Here is a 24056-nt window from a genome sequence, read left to right as displayed (position 1 = left end):
GGTCTCTTGTAGACAGCATATATATGGGTCTTGTTTTTGTATCCATTCAGCAAGCCTGTGTGTTTTGGTTGGAGCATTTAATCCATTCACGTTTAAGGTAATTATCGATATGTATGTTCCTATGACCATTTTCTTAATTGTTTGGGGTTTGTTTTTGTAGGTCCTTTTCTTCTCTTGTGTTTCCCATTTAGAGAAGTTCCTTTAGTATTTGTTGTAGAGCTGGTTTGGTGGTGCTGAATTCTCTTAGCCTCTGCTTGTCTGTAAAGCTTTTGATTTCTCCATCGAATCTGCATGAGATTCTTGCCGGGTAGAGTAATCTTGGTTGTAGGTTCTTCCCTTTCATCACTAAGTATATCATGCCACTCCCTTCTGGCTTGTAGAGTTTCTGCTGAGAAATCAGCTGTTAACCTTATGGGAGTTCCCTTGTATGTTATTTGTCTTTTTTCCCTTGCTGTTTTCAATAATTTTTCTTTGTCTTTAATTTTTACCAATTTGATTACTATGGGTCTTGGCATGTTTCTCCTGGGTTTATCCTGTATGAGACTCTCTGCGCTTCCTGGACTTGGGTGGCTGTTTCCTTTCCCATGTGAGGGAAGTTTTCGACTATAATCTCTTCAGATATTTTCTCAGGTCCTTTCTCTCTCTCTTCTCCTTCTGGGACCCCTATAATGCGAATGTTAATTGCGTTTAATGTTGTTCCAGAGTTCTCTTAGGCTGTCTTCAGTTCTTTTCATTCTTTTTTCTTTTTTCTGTTCCTCAGCAGTGAATTCCAGCATTCTGTCTTCCAGGTCAGTTATCTGTTCTTCTGCCTCAGTTATTCTGCTATTGATTCCTTCTAGTGTATTTTTCATTTCAGTTATTGTATTGTTCATCTCTGTTTGTTTGTTTTTTATTTCTTCTAAGTCTCTTCACTATCATTCTGAATTCTTTTTCTGGAAGGTTGCCTATCTCCACTTCATTTAGTTGTTTTTCTGGGGTTTTACCTTGTTTCTTCATCTGGTACATAATCCTCTGTCTTTTCATCTTGTCTATCTTTCTGTAAATGTGTTTTTTGTTCCACAGGCTGCAGGGCTGTAGTTCTTCTTGCTTCTGCTGTCTGCCCTCTGGTGGATGAGGCTATCTAAGAGGCTTGTGCAAGTTTCCTGATGGGAGGGACTGGTGGTGGGTAGAGCTGGCTGTTGCTCTGGTGGGCAGAGCTCAGTAAAACTTTAATCCGCTTGTCTGCTGTTGGCTGGGGCTGGGTTCCCTCCCTGTTGGTTGTTTGGCCTGAGGCAACCCAACACTGGAGCCTACCTGGGCTCTTTGGTGGGGCTAATGGCGGACTCTGGGAGGGCTCACGCCAAGGAGTACTTCCCAGAACTTATGCTGCCTGTGTCCTGGTCCCCATGGTGAGACACAGCCACCCACGCCTCTGCAGGAGACCCTCCAACACTAGCAGTTAGGTGTGCTTCAGTCTCCCCTGGGGTCACTCTTCCTTCCCCTGGGTCCCTATGTGCACACTACTTTGTGTGTGTGCTCCAAGAGTGGAGTCTCTGTTTCCCCCAGTCCTGTCGAAGTCCTGCAATCAAATCCCACTAGGCTTCACAGTCTGATTCTCTAGGAATTAATTCCTCCTCCCATTGCCGGACCCTCAATTTGGGAACCTGTTGTGGGGCTCAGAACCTTCACTCCAGTGGGTGGACTTCTGTGGTATAAGTGTTCTCCAGTCTGTGAGTCACCCACCCAGCAGTTACGGGATTTGATTTTACTGTGATTGTACCCCTCCTACCGTCTCATTGTGGCTTCTCCCTTGTCTTTGGATGTGGGGTGTCTTTTTTGGTGAGTTCCAGTGTCTTCCTGTCAGTGATTGTCCAGCAGCTAGTTGTGATTCTGGTGTTCTCACAAGAGGGAGTGAGAGCATGTCCTTCTACTCTGCCATCTTGGCTCAGGTTCTCTTGGATATTTTTTAGTCATGTCAAAACTAAACTCTTTAAACTAGCACAAATCTGTAACTTCTTTTCCTACTTCCTTTCTATTTATACTCTAGGAATTTTTTTTTACTTTTTTTTTTTAACTTTTTATTTTTGTAAGCAGTATTTCCATCCTCCTGTTTTCCATGCAGGAAGCTAGGGAATCTTCCTTGATGCTTATCTCACCCCCTGCTTTACCACCAAGTTGTGTCATTGAGAACACATTTCAAAGCTGTAGTCTTCCTTTCCTTCACTACCACCACCATTACCTGGTTCAGTTCTCTCTTCTCTTTTCACTAAAAAGAGGCTTCCGATTATACTCCCTGGTTTTATGCCTGACCCTCTCAGTCCAGTCTCTAGGGAACAGCCAGAGAGATCTTTCAAAGATGAGCATTTAAATCATGTAATTTCTCTGCTTGGATCTTTTCAATGACTTTTCATTGCTCTTGGGATAAGATCTAAAATCCTTTCAACATGGTCAGATTCCTGGTTGCCTCTTGCTTATTGTGTTCTAATCACTTAGGCTACCTTTCAGTTTCTTAAAATCTCCAAGATCTTTTTACTCCAGAACTTTCTCACATGGTATTTTCTGAACCTGCACTGGTTTTTCCCTTTGTCAGTGGCTACCCCAATGCATGCTTTAAGTCTCAGCTTCCTGACTTGCCCATTCAAAATTGGTGTCCACACCAGTATCCTGTAGATTTTCATCATAGCTGTTACAGGTTTTTTGGGGGGTGAGGGAGGGGTAGGAGGAGGTGTTTATATGTGTATATGAGATTATTTGGTAAAATACCTCTTTCCTATACTATTCTGAAAAGCTTCTTGAAAGTGGAGACCTGTCTGTTTTGTTCACTACTGTGTAGCCATCACCTGACTTACTTCCTGGTACAGTTGACAATATTTATTGAGTGAAAGTTTAGAGAAAATACATTGGAAGGAAATATACCAGTGGGTTGCTTTTTGAGTGCTGCATGTTTGTTTTTATAAGATTTCTACAGTGAACTATTAGACTTTCTAATAAGAAAAGTTATAAATAAAATACATCTTTATACTTTTTGTCTTTACTAGAGATGAAAAAGCAGATGTTATTTTGTGACTTAGATGCTAGTGCTAATTTCTGTTACAAATTAAGTGACCTTGATATGTTAACTTGACTTTTAATATCTTGGAGTTGCACAGCTCTAGGGAGCACTGTTTATGCATATTGTTAGTTAATGAGGACTTCTCTGTTAGTGTAAAGCAGAGACTCTCTTTTAGTACCAATTTTAGGTATAGTTTACCTAGAACAGAGTATGCACTTCTCTTCTAGATCTACCTGCAATTTATGTCATCTTGCATTCTTATCTTAGAGTGCCTTATTGTATTTGTCTGTTTCTGTCACAATTTTTTAATCAGTCACCCTTACTTTAGCATAGTTTTGACCAGTTTTGTCTCATGGAGAAAATTATGTAGGTTTTCTGAAATCTCAGCATCTATCCATGGTAGCTCTGGTGCTGGACATACAGTGAATATCCTGTAAATCTTTTAAAAATTTTTATTGAATGTCACACATTTTTTTTTTTTTTTTTTTTTTTTTTTTTTTTGTGGTATGCGGCCCCCCCCCTGTTGCGGCCTCTCCCGTTGCGGAGCACAGGCTCCGGGGGATCCTCCCAGACCGGGGCGTGAACCCGGTTCCCCTGCATCGGCAGGCGGACGTGCAACCACTGCGCCACCAGGGAAGCCCCGAATGTCATACATTTTTGAAAAATATAAAATAAGGCCATATCTTTGAGGTAATGATTTGTTAACTAGGCTTAGTACTTTGAAGTTCTAAAAGTATAGTTCTCAGAGGATTGTCAACTTGATTGAGTAGCTTATTATATTTATTTTTTGCTCATTTAAATGAGCTTGCTTCTTAGCTAGAAATGCTTTTCAGTTTTTTGAATTAATTAATTAATTATTTTGATAAAACCTTTAAAAAAAATTTTTTTTTTGGCTGCGTTGAGTCTGTTGCTGTGTGCGGGCTTTTTCTGGTTGTGGCGAGCAGGGGGCTGCTCTTTGTTGAGGTGCCCAGGCTTCTCATTGAAGTCACAGTTTTATTTAAATGTTTGTGTTCCTTTTCTTTTTAACATGCCCTTTGTTCATGTTATTTCACTTGTATGTATAATAAATGTATACCAACTTTTTAACAGATAAAATAATTAGGCACAGGGCTTGTACCCTGAAGGACACTGCACATGCCATCATTGCAGCTGAATTGGATCCAGAATTTAATAAACTCTGTGAAGAAATTAAGGAAGCAAGAATAAAAAGAGGTAAGTTATAGAAATGAACTTGCTACTGAAGAGTAAGAGGTCATTGAATGTCATTGAATGGTGTTTCTTTACGGTTGCTGGTATTACAAAAATGTATTTTGAGGCCCATCCTTAATTTCTGATATGAAAATGTGTCATGTAAATTCTCAAAGATGTTTTAAAATTTTACTTTCTGTAACAGTTTTAGTGCAAATTACAGAAATAAAGTACTTCTTAGTGAAATTTCTTTTGCAGGCATATGTCTTTAATTATGGATTTCCGTTCTTAAAGGATTTAGATAGGCTTTCATATTTGAAGAGGGTTTATTTTCATCAGTTTATATCTAATACCGATACTTAAAAATTTTTTTTAGGAATACTTTTTTTTAAACCTATTGGAATTTATGTGCAATTTTGTTAGTATAAACACAGAATTAGCAGATGTGTTTTGTTCGTTCTATATATAATCCTGTCCTTGAGGAACTCACACTTTAGTAGGAGAGAGTAAGTGTAAAACAAATTGAGTATAGTGTGGCATATGCACTGATCGAAGCATGTTCGTAGCACAGAGGAGAGACCTCCTGGTAGGAAACCTAGCATTTTGATCAGAGTTTGGGGAATGAATATAGAAGTGTTGTCTCTAGTGAGGTAGAGGAAGGGAGACAGTGACAGAGAAGGAGGAGGTATTGTAAGCACAGCACACTACATATACAGGTGCAGAGACGTGAAATAATGTGGTGTATCGGAAGAACTGCAAACTGTTTGGTATTGCTAAAGATGTACAGAATGGTGGGAAACAGAGCTCAGAAGGTGAGCTGGGTCCAGGACATTGAAGTTGTGAAGACGCTTTTCTTCTACTGCCTTAGAGAGGCCTTCCCTGGTCACCTAATCTTTTTAGGCTCTGGTCACCATAGCACTTGGCATTTTGTTACTGTTGTCTCTCTCCTCCTTATTTAGAATATAAGTGCTGTGAATGTCTTATTCATAGCTCTACTGCAGTCCCTAGAACTATCTCTGGTATACAACAGGCTTTTTATAAATATTTGAATGAATCAATGTCATGCTAAGGAGCTTGGACTTTATCCTGTAGGTCTATGTTTTTAAAAATGTGTTTGTGTTTATTACCCACATCATCTTAGAACTAGCGAATTAGATTCTCTGAGAGTAGTAAGGCTGAGAAATCTGTGCTTCAGCAAACTCAAGTGGTTTTTATGTACACTAAAGTTTGAGAACAATTGCCATAGTCAGTAGGATTCATAGAAGTATTTGAAACAGTGGAATGGATTGGTAAATTGCTTTGGCAGCAGGAAATAGCAAGGTCTCAATGTGGCTCGGTAGGAGGATGAGAGACCAGTTAAAAAGCTGTTGGAGGGCTTCCCTGGTGGTGCAGTGGTTGAGGGTCCGCCTGCCGATGCAGGGGACACGGGTTCGTGCCCCGGTCCTGGAGGATCCCACGTGCCGCAGAGTGGCTGGGCCCGTGAGCCATGGCCGCTGAGCCTGCGCGTCCGGAGCCTGTGCTCCGCAACGGGAGAGGCCACAACAGTGAGAGGCCCGTGTACCGCAAAAAAAAAAAAAAAAAAAAAAAAGCTGTTGGAGCCAGTTTTGAAAACATTTTGGCAGTTTCTAAAAAGTTAAGCATAATATTTACCATACGACCCAGTGATTCTACTCGTAGGGATCTACCCAAGAGAGATGAAAACATGTCCATATAAAGACTTGTACGTGAATGTTCATAGCAGTATTATTCACAGAAATTGAAAACCGGAAACAACCCAAATGTCCGTCAACTGATGAATGGGTAAACAAAACAGGGTATATTGTACAGTGACGTACTGCTCAGCTATAAACAGGAATAAGGTACTGATACATGGTACAACATGGATGGACTTTAGAAATGTTATGCTAAGTGAAAGAAGGCAGTCACAAAAGAGCACATATTGCATGATTCCATTTATATGAAATGCTCACAAAAGGCAAGTCTATAGAGACAAAAAGTGGACTAGTGGTTGCCTGGAACAGTTACCTAAATTGGATTGCTGTGGTGATTGCACAGCTCTGTAAATTCACTAAAAATCACTGAATCGTACGCTTAAAATGAGTGATTTTTATGTTGTGTAAATTGTACCTCAATAAAGCTTTTGGTGGGGGGAGGGCTGTTGGAGTAGTCCAGTGTTTTAATTAGTGAAGTGGGAATGAAGGTAGGATTAACATGAGAGAGATGCAGCTGCAGGGGTGGAGGGCGTTGTGAAGGAAAGGAAGAGGCAAAATTTGCTGCCATGTTACTGGTTTAATGACAAGTAGATGCTAATACCACCAGTAGAGAGAGGGAATATATAAGGACAGGTTTTTTTTGGTGGGAAAAGAGAAACCAGTTATCTTTAATTTCACCTATCTCTAGGGTATCCAGTTGGTGATATCAAGTAGGCAACTGATATGAATCAGAAGCTCAAGAGAGTTTTGGACTAAAGATGTAATTTGGGAATAATTATACAATGCCAGTAGGAGCTGAAGGCATGAATATTTGTGGTGGAAGGTGTAGATTAAAGTGAGAAGAAAAGGGATTCCAGAGACAGCCCTTAGAAACGTTTAAGGAAGGCAACATTTAAGGATGTTATAGAAGAAAGAAATCTAGTAAAGAGAATTGAGATGGAATGGTTATTTTTATGAAGGTCAGTGCACGAAAACCAAACTTATGCAGTGTGGTGTGACAGCCAGGTAATGTCAGATGGAAACAGTTCATATGAATGGGGTTCAGTGGCCCAATACATGCTTATACTTTCTAAGATGGCAGAAATCATGACTTTTAGACTATATATAATCTTACTGTCTCACAGTCATAAAAATGTGAAATGTATCCCTCTGCAAAGTAAAATGAGTAAACACAGGGCCCTTTGGGGATTAAGTGTAAATAAGCATGGCCTGCCATTTTATTTTTATGATTTTATATCTGGTTTCTTTCCCATCTTAAATCAAAAGATACTGTTTCATCCGAATTACAAACTGTCCAAGTATAATTAATGAGTTTAAAATTCAGTTTTGTATTTCAGACTTTTTTTAACCTTGTTGGTTTATGTAGCTGGGAATATTTAAATAGGTATCGCTTATCTTCTGCTTGCAGGCTTATCGGTAACAGCAGAACAAATAAATCCTCATGGTACTGGAGCTCGAAAGACGGAAACTAGAGTTGAAGAGGCATTTCGGCACAAACAAAGAAATCCAATGGATATCTGGCACAGCTCTGCAAATAAATGTGCATGTGAGTATTTGAGATCATGTTATCCAGTAGTGGGAACCACTGCGAATGAGGCAGATGTGTTAGGAATTGAGCACATATACCAAAGGGCTGCTAATAGCTTGTGGGGTAAAATGCTGAATCAGAATACATTTCTTTAACCTTATTTGCTTTTCTCCTATCTCCATTCAGTGCTTGCTGTTGTAATTGAACTAGATTTGAATATCTTCAGTTTTAAACTTTGGTTTTTAGATAGAGATGTGGAGCCAGTAGATTTTTTTGATCCACCCCACCTCCAACCCCTTGCTGTATGTTATGCAGAATGTTCTTGTTATGGTGGGAAATGGACACTCCGGCTTAGGAGAGTGACTGAATTAACAGCAGGAAGTTGATTTTTCTGAGAAAAATCTGTGTAGCCTTCTTTAACTGGTTTTGTTTAAGTCAGATATATTTAGAGGGGGAAAATTCAGTGTTCTGGGTTCTCCTCACTTTTCCTCATTCATGGTGATCTGTAAAATTTCTAAAAGACAAATGTTAATAAACACAGCATCTTCCTAATGTAATCTTTATGTTTCACTAAAGAGAGCCACCTTTGGAAGATATACGCTGTTCTTCTGATATAAAGGTGGTAATTCTGCTCCAACTGTCAGTAAAGATGGCCATAATAAGTTCTTTCACCAGTGGCATTGAATTTGAATGAATGAACCAGACTCAGTTTTTTTTATCTTGTTCTCTTTGTGATAAGTGGCATTCATGTGTGAGAACATTTGAAGGACTTAATGGTGCATTTAGTTCCATGAAACTGATTAAGCTATTTATCCTAGTTTTACAACTTGGATCGTGACCTGGATTCTGTAACACAGCATTCTAATTTAAACCTTGAAAGCCCTACATTCTCTGCAACTGATAAAAATATTTACTAACTAAAACACATTGAATATTGGCTTCAAACAGTTTTAATTTCCTTTAAGTATTAAAATATTATTGTAATCTACAAATGTGAGTCCTGTTTTCTCTTACCAGTAGATGGCATATGTGACTCATTGTTTGTCTGTTTTACATTAAGTTACTTAAATCATATGTCTAAATCTCCCTTTGGAAGAGTTGCTTTTCTAAGGTCTTAGTTTTGGAAACAAACTCAGAGATGTTATAAAACTTGATTTTAAAGATTGTGCCTCTAAATGGGCTTTTCATACAAAGCACCCTTGAAAAAGGAAGTGGGTATATTAAAGATTAGTTCTGTAAATATATACTACCACATGCCAGGTGCTGTGGGGATAGAGCAGTGACTAAAACAAAAATCCCTACTCTTGTGGCACGTATATAACCAATTCCTCTTATTTTACCAAAATCATACTAAGCATTAGAAGTGATTATAAAAGGACGGGGAAAATATCTCTAGTTTGACCTCTCCCCAAATAAGAATATTTTCTTTTTCTTAGAAAGCATTAGAAATAAACTTACTTCAGAAGGGCTCCTAACCTTTGCTTAAGGTATGAGTACATTTTAAGGAATTGAGCTGCCTCCTGATCAAGAAGGGTCCAGCCTCTGGCTCTAGTGCTCCATGGCTTAGTGAGGAAAGAAAAAGGGAACCTCTTGTACCTTTGGTTATTGGAGAATAAGCAAGGACACAATGTCAGGAGTGACTTGTCAGGTAGTAAAACCTAACAGTTCTACATTTTAGAGAAAGAGCAAGCTGAATACTTTTCTTACACTTTTAATGTGGACTGGATTAGTTTTTCATATAAGTGATGGAATGCTTATGAATGCCTATCACTATAGCCTGTGCTTTTAAAAGTAGACTGATATAGAAATTTCATCTCCAATTACCCTATAACTGTAAATTGAAAAAATAGAAATTAATAGGGGATAAAGGAATGGAGAGATGATGGTAACGATAGTACAGTTTTGAAGGCAAAATAAATTTTGAGCCAAAATAAATAACTAAATAACTTGAATTTTGCAAATGATTTTAGAAACCTTTAGTGGATTTATTCTTAGATGAGAAAGAAGAGTGATAGTTATGACAAAATTTGTCAACACTTGTGAATACCTTGGTGTCTTTACAGAGACTCAGTAAGGATTAAAGATGAAAGGATGGGAAAAGTTTGTAAACACACTATATACTGTTGATAGATCACAAGTTCATATTAAGTGCTAGAGTAAAGAAGTGAGGGTTGTCTTAAGACCACATTCCCCTCTATTTGTCTTTCAAAAGCAGTTTTTAAACTGTGGATTAAACAATCTACACTTAGCGGTCTCATATTTGTATTTTCTTTTAAAAATGTCTTTGCCCAGGAAGCTTTCAACATTGTCATATTAAAAATACATATTACCTCTTTTAAAATTAAGCCAGATTTGACATTATATTTATAGCCTTGGAAAAAAATGAATTATTTTTACTCTGATGGCTTTCAACAAACTAATGTTTAGAATTCGGTGTTCGACACCAGAAGTGATAGGTCTCTAGCTTAACTAGTTTGCTTTAATAACTTTGTATTTAAATTTCTTTGTGAAAATGTCCCACATTGCAAAATAAAAGTTAACTTTTTATTTAAGGGACAATGGGATCGACTTGCATACCCAGCTACCTTTGATACATACATGGGAAATTGAAGATTCCTGGGTCCATCATTACCTGGAAGTACCAGCTATCTACTCATAAAAGCTCATGATAGTTTCTAACATCTAAGAGTATAGTCCCTACAACTTTTGTAGGTCTCCCGTTTCACATAACTGACCAAATATTTATTTTCATTGTTTGTTAATGTTGTTGCTGCCTTGATAGCAGAGGGCTTAATTTTTCTACATATTTTCAAATAACAACTTTGCAAGAAATTGATCCTGATAGGTGAACGATTTGTGGTAGATGGCTAACAGCTGGCTAACCACATTGTCTATATAACCTTCATAGGGCTTCTATTTCTTCTGAGATTGCTTTGTAGGGATACCAGTAACTATTCTCTCTTCATATACTGGATCATACTTTAATTTCCTTTCATGGTTTAGGAGCTTTTGGGTGATCTTGCTGACAAAGCACTCATTTTCCTGGTGGAAGTCCAGGGCTATAGCCCCAAACCTTCCAGGCAGCTTGGTAATGTGGTCATTCCCTAAATGTGTGTATAGTACGCTTGGCCCCTGGATGTTAGGAATTAGGAACAGCTATAAAGTAGAATCTAGGGCAGTGGTAAAAAATGAGTGCTGAGTAAACTCACATGGAAATAAATTTAAATTTCTTTCATTCTTCAGAGTTTATCCCTGACTTCATATCCATTTTACTTGTAGTTTGTGAGGATTAGTCAGCATGGATGTCAAGAGCTAAGTAGTTTTTGTCTTTGTGTTACGCTAGTATGGGTTTACTTTCGTTTGGGTCTTATTTAATAAACATTTGTAAAACAGGCATTGCATTCCAAGTTCTACATATCTTTTTCCCTTCTTTGTAAAATAGTTCGAGTTCGGAGAAAATCAAGGCGGCGATCACAGTGGGGTAAAGGAATTATTAAGAAAAGGAAAGTCAATAATTTAAAAAAAGATGAAGAGGACACCAAATTTGCTGACTATGAGAATCATATGGAGGACAGGAAATTGCTAGAAAATGGAGAGTTTGAGGTAAGCACTGACTGCCATGAAGAAAATGGAGAAGAGACTGGAGACTTCTCTATGACCAATGATGAATCATCGTGTGACATCATGGACATGGACCAGGGGCAGAGGCTTAACAACGGAGCGGGCACAAAAGAGAACTTTGCATCTACTGAAGAGGAAAGTTCAAATGAGTCTCTACTCGTCAACAGCAGCAGTTCTCTAAATCCAGAACAGACATCTAGGAAAGAGTCTTTCCTTAAAGGAAGCTGTCTAAACGGTGAGGCCTCCACTGACAGTTTTGAAGGAATACCGCTTCTGGAGTGTCAGAATGGCAAAGCTGAAGTAGTTTCTTTCTGTGGTAGTGGAGACAAATGTAGTTCTGAACAAAAGAATCTTCTGGAGGAGCAGTCAAAAGAAAAACCAGAAACTTCAAATGAAAATCATGGAGATGATCCTGAGAAACTAGAGGCAGTGGAATGTAGCAATAATGAGAAGTTTGAACCTGGCCCTGATGTGGAGGTTAAAGATGCAGAACTGGATAAAGAAGGTAGAGCTAATGTTTTAATAATTTTCCTGAAGGTTTTAACTCCAGAGTTAATTAAGTGCATATTTTACCTGGTCCCCAGTAGCCATAGTTGATAACTAATTATACCCCTTTGAGAATCTGTTACAGTTTTCACCCCTTTCCCTAGAAAAGTGTACACATACATAATAAATTTTGGTGAATGTTTCAGAGGGTTTGTGATCCAGAATGCATTGCTTACCTGGCTGCTTCCTCTTCTGCCTCCCACCTGATTATCACCCCTGTCCTAATGGATTTATGACTAAAAGCTGAGTAGATCCACAAGTGTTAAAAAGATGGATTTCTAACAGAAGGATTATTGGAGTGGGCTGGGGGTGGGTGAGAAGACTTGGATACTGTAGCAGTATGGTATAGTAAAGTCATATAAACCCACATTAAATTACCACTCCTGTTCATTATAATCAGTGACTCTGAGCTAGTTGCTTATACTCTCCAACCCTGTGTCTTTTATCTTCTAAATTAAACTTCAGAATGGTGTCACTGCAGGGATTATATGTCATGTATATTAATCGCCTCTCCTGGTATCTGGCACATACTAAGGTATATTCATGCCAGGCAGTCACTGTTAGTTGAATCTGAGGGATGTTTAGTCTAGGAGACTCTATCTATACGACCAGTGGTGGAAGAAAGCAGCAGAATCCTCACTGTCAAAGTTACTTTATTCTCGCAGAGTCAGAGCACTCTGCCCACTCTTGACTTGCTTTGGATATATGATTCTTTTAAGAAGCAGCAGAAAGGGGGAGTTGAGGGTTTCTGGCCCCACTTTGTTGTTTATCAGTATTCTTTAGCCCATAGTGAGATGGGTGATTTAGAGATCTACTCTGCTCAGTGTACTGAATTTCCTTCCCGAATAAGCACTCTTCTTATACCAGGTTATCTTGAAATTGTATCATGCTCTCTAAATTGTGTGGAGTGTATAGTGTTAGCCTGGGATTTGGGCTATGTGAGAAAAGTTTTTTAATGCCAGTTTTTTGAGCCCTCCAGTAGAATTAGAGAGTAGGATGGTATTATTCAAAGTCTTAGAATTCTTTTAATGGATAAAGAGAGAGGTACGGTCCTTAAATGCTGCCTGTTGAGAATTTTTCTTTTTCTCCAATATTTAATAATAGAAAGCAATTTTAAGAGCATTATTTATCCTGGGCTATCATATAGACAGAACTTAAAAAAAATGTGTTGAAGCTAGAGTTAAGTAATGAATGGGACAGAGTGGGAAAAAGGGAGAGATTCCTGTTATGAGGCAGAATGGGTGAGGAGGAGAAGTTCTTTTTAATGCTAGTTCACTATGAGATTTTAGTAAGCTTGCAGAAAAGGTTTAAATGAATATTATGTTCAACTGGTGATCTAAAAGCTTTAAAGATATTTGTCATGTAAAAGCTTTACCTGAAGCTTTCATTTGTAACTGTCAGAGCAATTTAACCTCGTGTAGTGGTTCCTAATTCAGGTTCTTGGGCCTCTAGAAGTCCATGGATGTAATAATGAGGATCCGTATGGTCTTAACAAAACTCCTAGCATATATTAATTGAACTATAAATAAAGGCTTTCACTCTAAAGGCTTTCTGAAATATAAAATTTCTCTGGTATATCAGGGTATATGTTTTTGAAGGCAACATTTTGGTTCATGTATTATTTATCTGTATAGCAGGCATTGAGGCAAAGGAATTGTTTAAAGGCTTGGGACCAAGAGGGCTAATGCAGGAGGGAGGAGGAAGGGTCTCCTTAGTGGCCCTGAGCATGGGCCAGGTCCTGTATAAAGTTCTGAACCAGTCCAAGTTTGTCTCTGTGTTCCTCCCCCCTCAGCCTCCTCTAAGAGCGCTCCTGCTTAGGGAGCGGAAGGCTTGATGGCTTACCTGCCCTCCCTACCCATCAGGGTGCCTGGCGCTGTCAAGTTATACTCAGCGACCTCACAGTTTCTGTTTTTTCAGTGTGGCTGTTCTCAGCAAGATGTTGGGAGGAAAGTAATTAGATTATACTAATTCACTCTAAGGTGGTAGGAAAGGACACTAGACCTTTTGCATTTTTAATGGGTTTATATTTTTAAGAGAAAATTTTGTGTAACACAGGCAGTGTAACAGAGAAAAGTAAGACATTTCAGGCAATGTTGAAGAAAATGTTTTGCATTGGGAGGCAAATATGAGGCAGGTTGGCCTCACTTTGTGTTAGTACCTGCTTTTCTAGGTTGCTTCCTTTCTTCTAGTTCTGAGAGCTCCCAAATTTTAAAATGATTGTCATACAGAGAATGAAAACAGTTTATAAGTTACTGCTTAGAGCTGAAGATTACTCTTATCTTCCTTTTAGGGGATATGTTTGTTAAGATGATATTCTGGTATAACTTGGCTTTCATAGTTGTGGTCTAGTTCTCTTTAATCTGGGTTGCTTAGTCTTACCCCCCCTCAAAAAAATCATTTATTATTTAAAGAATTACACCCTTATTCCAAAAGGATTTGTGGTGGGTAAAAGAATGTATAATTGTTTGTCTGATTTTTCTTAACTTTTATTTGCTGCAGTGCTTTTTTTTTTTTTTTTTTTTTTCCCCCCAATTGTAGGTGCTTCTAAAGTAAAGAAATATCGTAAGTTAATTTTAGAGCAGGCAAAAACAACAAGCCTGGAACTGGTTCCAGAAGAGCCATCTGAGCCTGTGCCACCTCTTATAGTTGATCATGAGAGATTGAAGGTAAGCTTAGCTCTTCCCAGGCAGTTTTAAATGAATGGAAATAAAGCTAGTTTTGATAATCTTTTGCTTTAACCTAGGAATATAAGTACTTTAGGGCTTCTAATGAAAAAGAGTTGTGTGTGTTTTGAGGGGTTTAGAAATATGAGAATGTTCTTGGTAATAAACTAAGCCCTGGAATCTTCTAAACTCAGGTGTCACTATTACACCATAGCATGTGATGTCTGTTGCCTAGCATTTGAGTGGAACCGTTTCAGTTTGAACAATGAAATCAAATTTCATTTTATTCTTTTTTCTTTTAATTTTTCTTAGAAATTGCTTGATTTGTTGGTAGATAAAAGCAACAATCTGGCAGTTGATCAACTTGAGAGATTATATTCTCTTCTTAGTCAGTGCATCTACCGTCACCGTAAAGATTATGACAAATCACAACTTGTAGAGGTGAGTGCTTATTAGTTCATCTGTGGAATAAACAAATATGTGCTTTTACTTGTCCCAAAGAAAAGAGGAAAAAAAAGTTATTTTAGTCTAAATCTTTCACCAAGTAACTGAAGAGTGGTTTGAAGATTTAAGATTAGAAGAATCATTAAGAGTTACAAAAATATACTCTTGGTACCATTTTGTCTCAGGACAGAAGTAATCTGGGATTCTTTGTTCATCAAAACACAGAGGTTCATGGTTGGCAAATACACAGATTAGCATGTCACAGTTCTCCCCTCCCTTACTTATCACTGACTTGACCAATTAAGCATATCACTTTGGCCTATTGAATGTGAGCATGGCCTCACAGTCCATGTTACCACTGCTCCCTAGGCAGCCACTACTGGTTAAAAGGAGTTGGCATGGGCCATGAGACTTACTGGCCACCCTATTAATGATTGGAAGAGAACTTAAGAGTCATCTCATTTAATCAGATCTAGTCCTGTGAAATAACCACATGAAGGAGTGGTTGTCCTTGTGCTTAGACACTTTAGAGGTGAACCATTCGCTTTCTGGACAACTCTGGGCCATAAGAAAGTTTTTTATAAATACGAGCTTATATCTCTTATTCATATAATTTACATGATTAAATCACACTTCTTTTTGAGGTCATCTGAGCAAATAAAATGAATAAGACAAAAGTCTGCTCTCAAGAAGTATTTCTAGTATGTTAAAGATTTATGTGTAGAGGATGTGATTATTTTGCATGTGTAATAAAGCATATAAGCATACCTTGTTTTATTGCACTGTGAAGGTATTGCGTTCTTTGCAAATTGAAGGTTTGTGGCAACACCACCATTTTCCAGCAGCATTTGCTCACTTCGTGCTTCTGTGTTAACATTTTGGTAATTCTTGCAGTATTTCAAACATTTTCATTGTTGTACTTGTTATGGTGATCTGTGATCTTTTTTTTTTCTAAATTTATTTATTTATTTATTTATTTATTTACTTACTTATTGAGCATGGGCCAGGTCCTGTATAAAGTTCTGAACCAGTCCAAGTTTGTCTCTGTGTTCCTCCCCCCTCAGCCTCCTCTAAGAGCGCTCCTGCTTAGGGAGCGGAAGGCTTGATGGCTTACCTGCCCTCCCTACCCATCAGGGTGCCTGGCGCTGTCAAGTTATACTCAGCGACCTCACAGTTTCTGTTTTTTCAGTGTGGCTGTTCTCAGCAAGATGTTGGGAGGAAAGTAATTAGATTATACTAATTCACTCTAAGGTGGTAGGAAAGGACACTAGACCTTTTGCATTTTTAATGGGTTTATATTTTTAAGAGAAAATTTTGTGTAACACAGGCAGTGTAACAGAGAAAAGTAAGACATTTCAGGCAATGTTGAAGAAAATGTTTTGCATTGGGAGGCAAATATGAGGCAGGTTGGCCTCACTTTGTGTTAGTACCTGCTTTTCTAGGTTGCTTCCTTTCTTCTAGTTCTGAGAGCTCCCAAATTTTAAAATGATTGTCATACAGAGAATGAAAACAGTTTATAAGTTACTGCTTAGAGCTGAAGATTACTCTTATCTTCCTTTTAGGGGATATGTTTGTTAAGATGATATTCTGGTATAACTTGGCTTTCATAGTTGTGGTCTAGTTCTCTTTAATCTGGGTTGCTTAGTCTTACCCCCCCTCAAAAAAATCATTTATTATTTAAAGAATTACACCCTTATTCCAAAAGGATTTGTGGTGGGTAAAAGAATGTATAATTGTTTGTCTGATTTTTCTTAACTTTTATTTGCTGCAGTGCTTTTTTTTTTTTTTTTTTTTTTCCCCCCAATTGTAGGTGCTTCTAAAGTAAAGAAATATCGTAAGTTAATTTTAGAGCAGGCAAAAACAACAAGCCTGGAACTGGTTCCAGAAGAGCCATCTGAGCCTGTGCCACCTCTTATAGTTGATCATGAGAGATTGAAGGTAAGCTTAGCTCTTCCCAGGCAGTTTTAAATGAATGGAAATAAAGCTAGTTTTGATAATCTTTTGCTTTAACCTAGGAATATAAGTACTTTAGGGCTTCTAATGAAAAAGAGTTGTGTGTGTTTTGAGGGGTTTAGAAATATGAGAATGTTCTTGGTAATAAACTAAGCCCTGGAATCTTCTAAACTCAGGTGTCACTATTACACCATAGCATGTGATGTCTGTTGCCTAGCATTTGAGTGGAACCGTTTCAGTTTGAACAATGAAATCAAATTTCATTTTATTCTTTTTTCTTTTAATTTTTCTTAGAAATTGCTTGATTTGTTGGTAGATAAAAGCAACAATCTGGCAGTTGATCAACTTGAGAGATTATATTCTCTTCTTAGTCAGTGCATCTACCGTCACCGTAAAGATTATGACAAATCACAACTTGTAGAGGTGAGTGCTTATTAGTTCATCTGTGGAATAAACAAATATGTGCTTTTACTTGTCCCAAAGAAAAGAGGAAAAAAAAGTTATTTTAGTCTAAATCTTTCACCAAGTAACTGAAGAGTGGTTTGAAGATTTAAGATTAGAAGAATCATTAAGAGTTACAAAAATATACTCTTGGTACCATTTTGTCTCAGGACAGAAGTAATCTGGGATTCTTTGTTCATCAAAACACAGAGGTTCATGGTTGGCAAATACACAGATTAGCATGTCACAGTTCTCCCCTCCCTTACTTATCACTGACTTGACCAATTAAGCATATCACTTTGGCCTATTGAATGTGAGCATGGCCTCACAGTCCATGTTACCACTGCTCCCTAGGCAGCCACTACTGGTTAAAAGGAGTTGGCATGGGCCATGAGACTTACTGGCCACCCTATTAATGATTGGAAGAGAACTTAAGAGTCATCTCATTTAATCAGATCTAGTCCTGTGAAATAACCACATGAAGGAGTGGTTGTCCTTGTGCTTAGACACTTTAGAGGTGAACCATTCGCTTTCTGGACAACTCTGGGCCATAAGAAAGTTTTTTATAAATACGAGCTTATATCTCTTATTCATATAATTTACATGATTAAATCACACTTCTTTTTGAGGTCATCTGAGCAAATAAAATGAATAAGACAAAAGTCTGCTCTCAAGAAGTATTTCTAGTATGTTAAAGATTTATGTGTAGAGGATGTGATTATTTTGCATGTGTAATAAAGCATATAAGCATACCTTGTTTTATTGCACTGTGAAGGTATTGCGTTCTTTGCAAATTGAAGGTTTGTGGCAACACCACCATTTTCCAGCAGCATTTGCTCACTTCGTGCTTCTGTGTTAACATTTTGGTAATTCTTGCAGTATTTCAAACATTTTCATTGTTGTACTTGTTATGGTGATCTGTGATCTTTTTTTTTTCTAAATTTATTTATTTATTTATTTATTTATTTATTTACTTACTTATTTATGGCTGTATTGGTTCTTTGTTGCTGCACACGGACTTTCTCTAGTTGCAGCGAGCGGGGGCTACTCTTCGTTGTGGTGCGCAGGCTTCTCATTGCGGTGGCTTCTCGTTGCAGAGCATGGGCTCTAGGCGTGCGGGCTTCAGTAGATGTGGCCCGTGGGCTTCAGTAGTTGTGGCTCGCAGGCTCTAGAGCGCAGGCTCAGTAGTTGTGGCGCACGGGCTTAGTTGCTCTGCGGCATGTGGGATCTTCGCGGACCAGGGCTCGAACCCATGTCCCCTGCATTGGCAGGTGGATTCTTAACCACTGTGCCACCAGGGAAGTCCCTGTGATTAGTGATCTTTGATGTTATTGCAAAAAGATTATGACTCGCTGAAGGCCCAGATGATGGTTAGCATTTTTTTAAGAAATTTTTTAAAGCATTTTTAAAATTAAGGTGTGTACATTGTTCTTTAGACACAATGCCATTACACAGTATAGTGTAAACATAACTTCTATATGCACCGGGAAACTAAATAATTTGTATGATTTACTTTATTTGCTTTCGTCTGGAATGTAACATCTCCGGGGTATGCCTGTATTGGACTTGAATCAAAGCAAAAGAGCATTTAAAAGTTACTTTGTAATCACATTTTTATGAGTCACATTTTTATGAATCTATACTGACCTTATACAATATATAGAAATAACAGAAATAAAAACATCACCCATATCCCACCATCTAGAGGAAACTAATCAGCGTTAATCTTTTAGAATATCTTTCATCCTTTAAAGATGTCTAGATGTACATAATGTGTATAAAAGTGTGAATATATATTTTAAAATTGGGATAGTATTGGATATGGTATTTTATAACAGAACTTTTCTCCTACTCAGTAACATGATGAAACATTTAGCAGAAGTAATTTTGATTGGTCATTTATAAGAACTTTTTGATCAGATGATAATCTGTTAGTATGGCCTGTTAGTTCTGTAGAGAGGTAGGATATAATTTCTTTGGAGGTGTTTAAAGATGGAAGGGAAAACCAAATGTCTTAGATGTATTTGACATTTGCCCATCTGAATGTAATGTGTGGGGTAGGGTTCTTTACTTTTTAAAAATTCTAGAACTTCTATGTTCACATGCTTGACATTTGATTAGCGTGAATGGATTGAGTACTCTTCAGCAGTTGAAACATCTTGCAATATGGGTCTTGGAACCCTGTAATCTAGGGGTCTCATTTAGGAGAGAAGGAATCTTTAGCAGAATCATCAGTGAGTGCCATTCCTGGTGTTGATGGCATCGACTCTTTCTGGCTTTTTTTTTTTTTTTTTTTTTTTAAATTTCATCTGTGACTGAGGTGAGTAGCGCTGGGAGCAGGGTGCATTCTACTTTGGGTACAAGGTTTATTATACTGAATATACATTCATTGTGCTTTGGGAGTCAGTCGAATTATAATGAGTCAGGAAGGGTGCAGGCTCTGGAGTGAGGCTTACCTGTATTCAAATCCTGACTCTGCTGTTTTTAGCTGGCAGATTACTTCTACATGTAAATTTCTTAGTACAGTATCTGGCACAATAAGTACTCATTGTTGCTAGCACTATCCTCATTAGCCTAAATGTAAAATAGGAGGCATTTGGAAGTGTCTAGGGCAGATAGTCTTACACAGTAGCTATGGTACTGTAATCAGGAGTATATTTAAAGCTTAACTTTGTATCTAAAATTGTTTATCTAGAGTTTGAAGTGAATTTTTCTGTAATGCTTTTGTCTTTCCTTTAATAGATAACGTGTACTTTTTCCCCCCTTATAGGAGATGGAAAGAACAGTTCATATGTTTGAGACATTCCTATGAACCTTTCAAGAAGAGTGGTTTATCCTCTCCAATCTGCTCCTGCCAGAGCAGTCTTCTGAGCCATTCAATTTCAAATTGCACCAATTATGTGCAGAGCCTTGGTGTAAAGTGCTCTCTCACTCATTCTTTCTCTCTGTTGAATTTGGTGCTATTGTCTCAGGTACCTGAAACCAACCAGCCTACAAGAACCAAACAGAACTTCAGAAACATGTTGTATTTTCCACAAATAAAAAATACAACCCCACAGATTGGAGATTTTGGTGCTACAGAAACTGCTCTCACTTCCGCTCCTCCTTTTGTGCGCTCTCTTTTGGAGACCTCTCTTAGGGAGCAGGCCAGCAAACACGAGGAAACGGGATGGGGCAGTTCTAAGTGTGTTGAATTGTTTAAACAGTGGGCAACCTGTATCCCCCCCCGCGCCCCCCTTTTATCATATTTGTTTTTATTTTTTCTTCTGGGTAACGGACTGAAGCCTGTTTTAAAGTTGGCTATGGTATATTCTGGTGGGAAACTGAAGAAACTGGATGAAATTAGATTAGGCTCTTTAGAACTGCCTTTAATGTGCCTTTTTATTCGAGAAAGATAAGGCTAAACACAAGGATGGGCTTACTTGTAGCAAATGAATTAGAATGTTTTCTTTGGTCAAAACCCTGAAAGTAAGTTTTGATACTCTGTATCATTAAGAGGCAACCAGTGTTTTGGTATAAAATGCCTATCTTGTTTTCAAAACTCGATCAAGACAGTGGTTAAGCCACATAATATACTAAAATGGTAAGTTTTCCTGTATGGTCCGTTTCTGTTTAAGAAACATATAATAAAAGAACAACAACAAAAAATGCACAGTCCATCAAAAAACATACACCCTTTTTGGTATGGATGACAATGATGGTCAGAAAATAGAGTGACATTCTATTTTCTTCTGTCAATGGCAGTTTAATAGTTATTCATGTTTGAGTTCCCCGAGAAGAACGATTTTCATGTATAATAAATTGTTACAGTTTTGGTTTAAAGCCAGGACTTGCCAAATGGACAGAAAAGAGAGGAATTTGTCAGAAGTTCCATAAAATTCATTTTCTATATGCATAGTTGCAAGTGAGCTCTGGTATGGTCCTTGAATAACAGTATTAATGTTTAAATCCCTTATCATAAGCTTACCTTCACAATTATTCATTTTGATTGGAACCTGTTTTGGATCTTGTTAAGCGATTTCTGTGACTTGTACTTATCTAAAATTAATTAATGGGTTACTAGTTTTACAAAAACTTTCTACAAATTCAGAGACACAGTCTAGGCAGTTGCAAAGAGACAAAGGGAGTGCAGTGACATTTTTTATCAGATGATTTTTAAACAAAAAAGTAGAAAATTTTGACAAGTTTTCTTAATATCTTCATTCATTATAGCTGTTAGCTGCAGGTGTGTCTTTACAATATATGCAACACATGTAGTTTGGGTTTTAATTAGAGCAAACAGTCTTGGACTACTGCAGAGAAAATGAGCTACCTCAGCTTTTTGTATTTTAGTTACCAACAGTGTCTACAGAGTTCTGTATTCACTTTGCCACCGTTTACATGCTGAAGCTAAGGTACTTGTCTCCTCGTCTCTGGCTTTGTAGGGTGCCGGATGCCAGCGCAGAAAGCACACTTTGGCCAAGGCTACTGCAGTAATCTGAAGTGCTTCTTTGCATTTACATTAACATTTTATGCCTTCTAATTCTAGTTTAATTTTTAAATAATGCCACTTGTTTTCTTTATACCTAGGAAGTTTTCATAATATTCAGTTAGTCATATATAATTCAAGATACTACCCATGTAGACACACTGTATTTTAAGGTGGGCAAGTGCGATTAACGATGAACCAATTTTAAAGGGGAGGTTATTTGAAACCTCTAATTTGATTATTGGGAGGATTTTCATGCTTACTTTAGTATTTATTACCATCATACCAGTTCAAGCTATTTTACAGTCTAATACATTAGCATTTTGTATTTTGATGGAAATTGTTACAGAATTTAAAGATTTGATGAAATAAGATGTAGCAGATTTTTTGTAGCAAGTTTCTGGTAAAAGGGTTTTTTGCAAGTCTCAGGTTCTTGCTGCACTATTTTTCTTTAAATATTTATTCCAGTTACTCTAATTCAGAAGCATTCTGTTCAAGTAACAGCAGCACTTGTGAATGGAAAAAAAAATGCACATGTTCTTAGTAGTTTACTAAATTTGTACAAGTTAATTAAGATTTTAGCCATCAGTGAGTTTGACAAGGGAAATTTATTTCTGTTTAGCATTAAAATGCTTCCAAAAGATCAAGTTTTTTAATTTTAACCTTGATATAGATGGAGAAATAGGAGGCAACCTCAGTATGATAGGAACTGCCACTTTGAACAGTTTAGGTCTTAAAGAGAAAGCCAATCTAATGCCAAGGGGAGAAAAATGAGCTGAAATTGTACCAACTCCTCTGGCCCCTTTCCCCCCACACACTATACCAGTTTTTCTTATTTTACAGATATCTGGTGGTTCTATAGTTTAAAGCAGCTTGTGAAATTATCCAAGTGGACTCAATTTTGTTTACCTTTCTGTAAGTTCTTAATTTTTGCCGTATAGCATTGGCAAAAATATGTACAAATTGACCTCTGTTCTTATTTCCTATTGTGAGCATTATAAATGATAAGCTCCTGTGTAAAACCTTGCTCTCAGATCACTAAAATATGTATCACGGCACAGCCCAACAATAGTTAATGCTCAGCTGTGGGGACCATAGGAGCCTTTCGAAGATGATGGAACCGCACTAGGGTTGAAACTGATGGCTGTGGAGTTAATTGTGTTTTTGAGCTTGAATCTCACCTGTGATTAATTATTATTTTTTTTTTTATGTCCTTTCATGACTTGATTTTTCTCATATGCCAATGTATTTGTAGGTTTACTGGATTTTATTTTTAGGGAGTGGGGTGGTAATATCTTCCCATTTTTTGATTAAGTTGGTTCAGCTATGGTGCTATTCAGTAGGTATCTTCAGTGTCAGGTCCCGTAGCTGAATGCCATTGTTATTATAATTATTATTTGTAATCACATTGTAAGCTTGAATTTGGACTTGTACCTACATCTTTTGTATTTTGTACATTTGGTTATTTAGACTTTGGGAGTCCTCTTTGGTTTCAGTCATGTGTGTCTACTTTGCAGATTAAGTAGACTTCATCAACTATGGTCTGTTTTGGGTTTGAGGTTTAATTTAGAATTGTGTTAAGTTGATATTTTGCATTTGACTTCATTTTACATTAGTTTGAAATAAATTATTTAATTTTTGAATTCTGGAATTTTGAACATTTACTGTAATTTGTAATATAACTGCTGTGAAATACTTGAATAAAGATGACAAGAAAAACATGTCTTTCTTTAGCTTAATTATGATTACTGTTGGCTGCAAATGCAATGCTACTTTTCTAGCTGAACTCATTGTTTTGTAGCTAGGGCGTATTGATGTTTATTAATTAAGCACGCCAAAAATCTTGTTATATGATTCTTTTAGATTTTAGTAGCCCTCAGTATTTTTTTATCTAAAAGTTTTTCTGTTGAGAAAGTGTGGTTTTAACTTCAGTTGAAGATTGTCTAAAAGTCGTTGTATAGAAGCAAATGGATTACTTCTGAAATTTGTTTTTTTAATTGGAAGACTATGCTACAATGGACGATCAGGTAGTATGTTTCACTTATTCTATAGTGTTTTCTCTTTAATCAGGTAGTTATCAGTGTATTTTGAACAATACGTAGAATTTAAATGTGGAGAGAGATTTCGTATCAGAATTTTGAGGGGCTTGTTGCTTTAAGTGAATAGAATGTTCTTGGCTTTAGATTGCCCATGTTTCTGCTGTCTGCCATGAGACACCTTTTCATGTCCCAAGATTAGTATACTAATCTGCCTCTATATAAATCTTTAATTTTCTTTTTTTCCTTTTTTTTTCACAGTAAAAAGGAACTGTTTGAGTAAGACTTTGTTTTTCTTGGTTTTGCAGATTGTATAATTTTTACTTTTTACTTTTTAAAAAAATATTCATGGGCTTCCCTGGTGGCGCAGTGGTTGAGAGTCCGCCTGCCGATGCAGGGGACACGGGTTCGTGCCCCGGTCCGGG

At 37.4% G+C, this 24056-nt stretch overlaps 1 protein-coding gene and 1 long non-coding RNA gene across 3 annotated transcripts in view; both read left to right on the top strand.

The window, feature by feature from the left end:
* Window positions 1-15650, top strand: part of ATAD2B (ATPase family AAA domain containing 2B) — a 148942-nt gene extending 133292 nt beyond the window's left edge. For both annotated transcript variants that reach the window (XM_024118530.3, XM_024118529.3), the window contains exons 23-27: window positions 4121-4243; window positions 7340-7477; window positions 10902-11585; window positions 14165-14292; window positions 14602-15650. In XM_024118530.3, the coding sequence (XP_023974298.2) occupies window positions 4121-4243; window positions 7340-7477; window positions 10902-11585; window positions 14165-14292; window positions 14602-14745 (1217 nt within the window). In that variant the 3' untranslated portion in view covers window positions 14746-15650. The remainder of the gene's footprint in view (window positions 1-4120; window positions 4244-7339; window positions 7478-10901; window positions 11586-14164; window positions 14293-14601) is intronic.
* A 114-nt stretch (window positions 15651-15764) lies between these two features.
* LOC129392634 (uncharacterized) lies at window positions 15765-23361 on the top strand. Its single transcript, XR_008618846.1, has 3 exons — window positions 15765-16671; window positions 16981-17109; window positions 19898-23361. It is a non-coding gene; the product is annotated as an uncharacterized lncRNA (long non-coding RNA).
* The last annotated feature ends 695 nt before the right edge of the window (window positions 23362-24056 follow it).

Source organism: Physeter macrocephalus, chromosome 12, assembly GCF_002837175.3.
Source record: "Physeter macrocephalus isolate SW-GA chromosome 12, ASM283717v5, whole genome shotgun sequence".
NCBI classification, from domain to species: Eukaryota; Metazoa; Chordata; class Mammalia; order Artiodactyla; family Physeteridae; genus Physeter; species Physeter macrocephalus.
The sequence above is the reverse complement of the archived record's forward strand: the minus strand, read 5'-3'. Positions and strand labels throughout refer to the sequence as shown.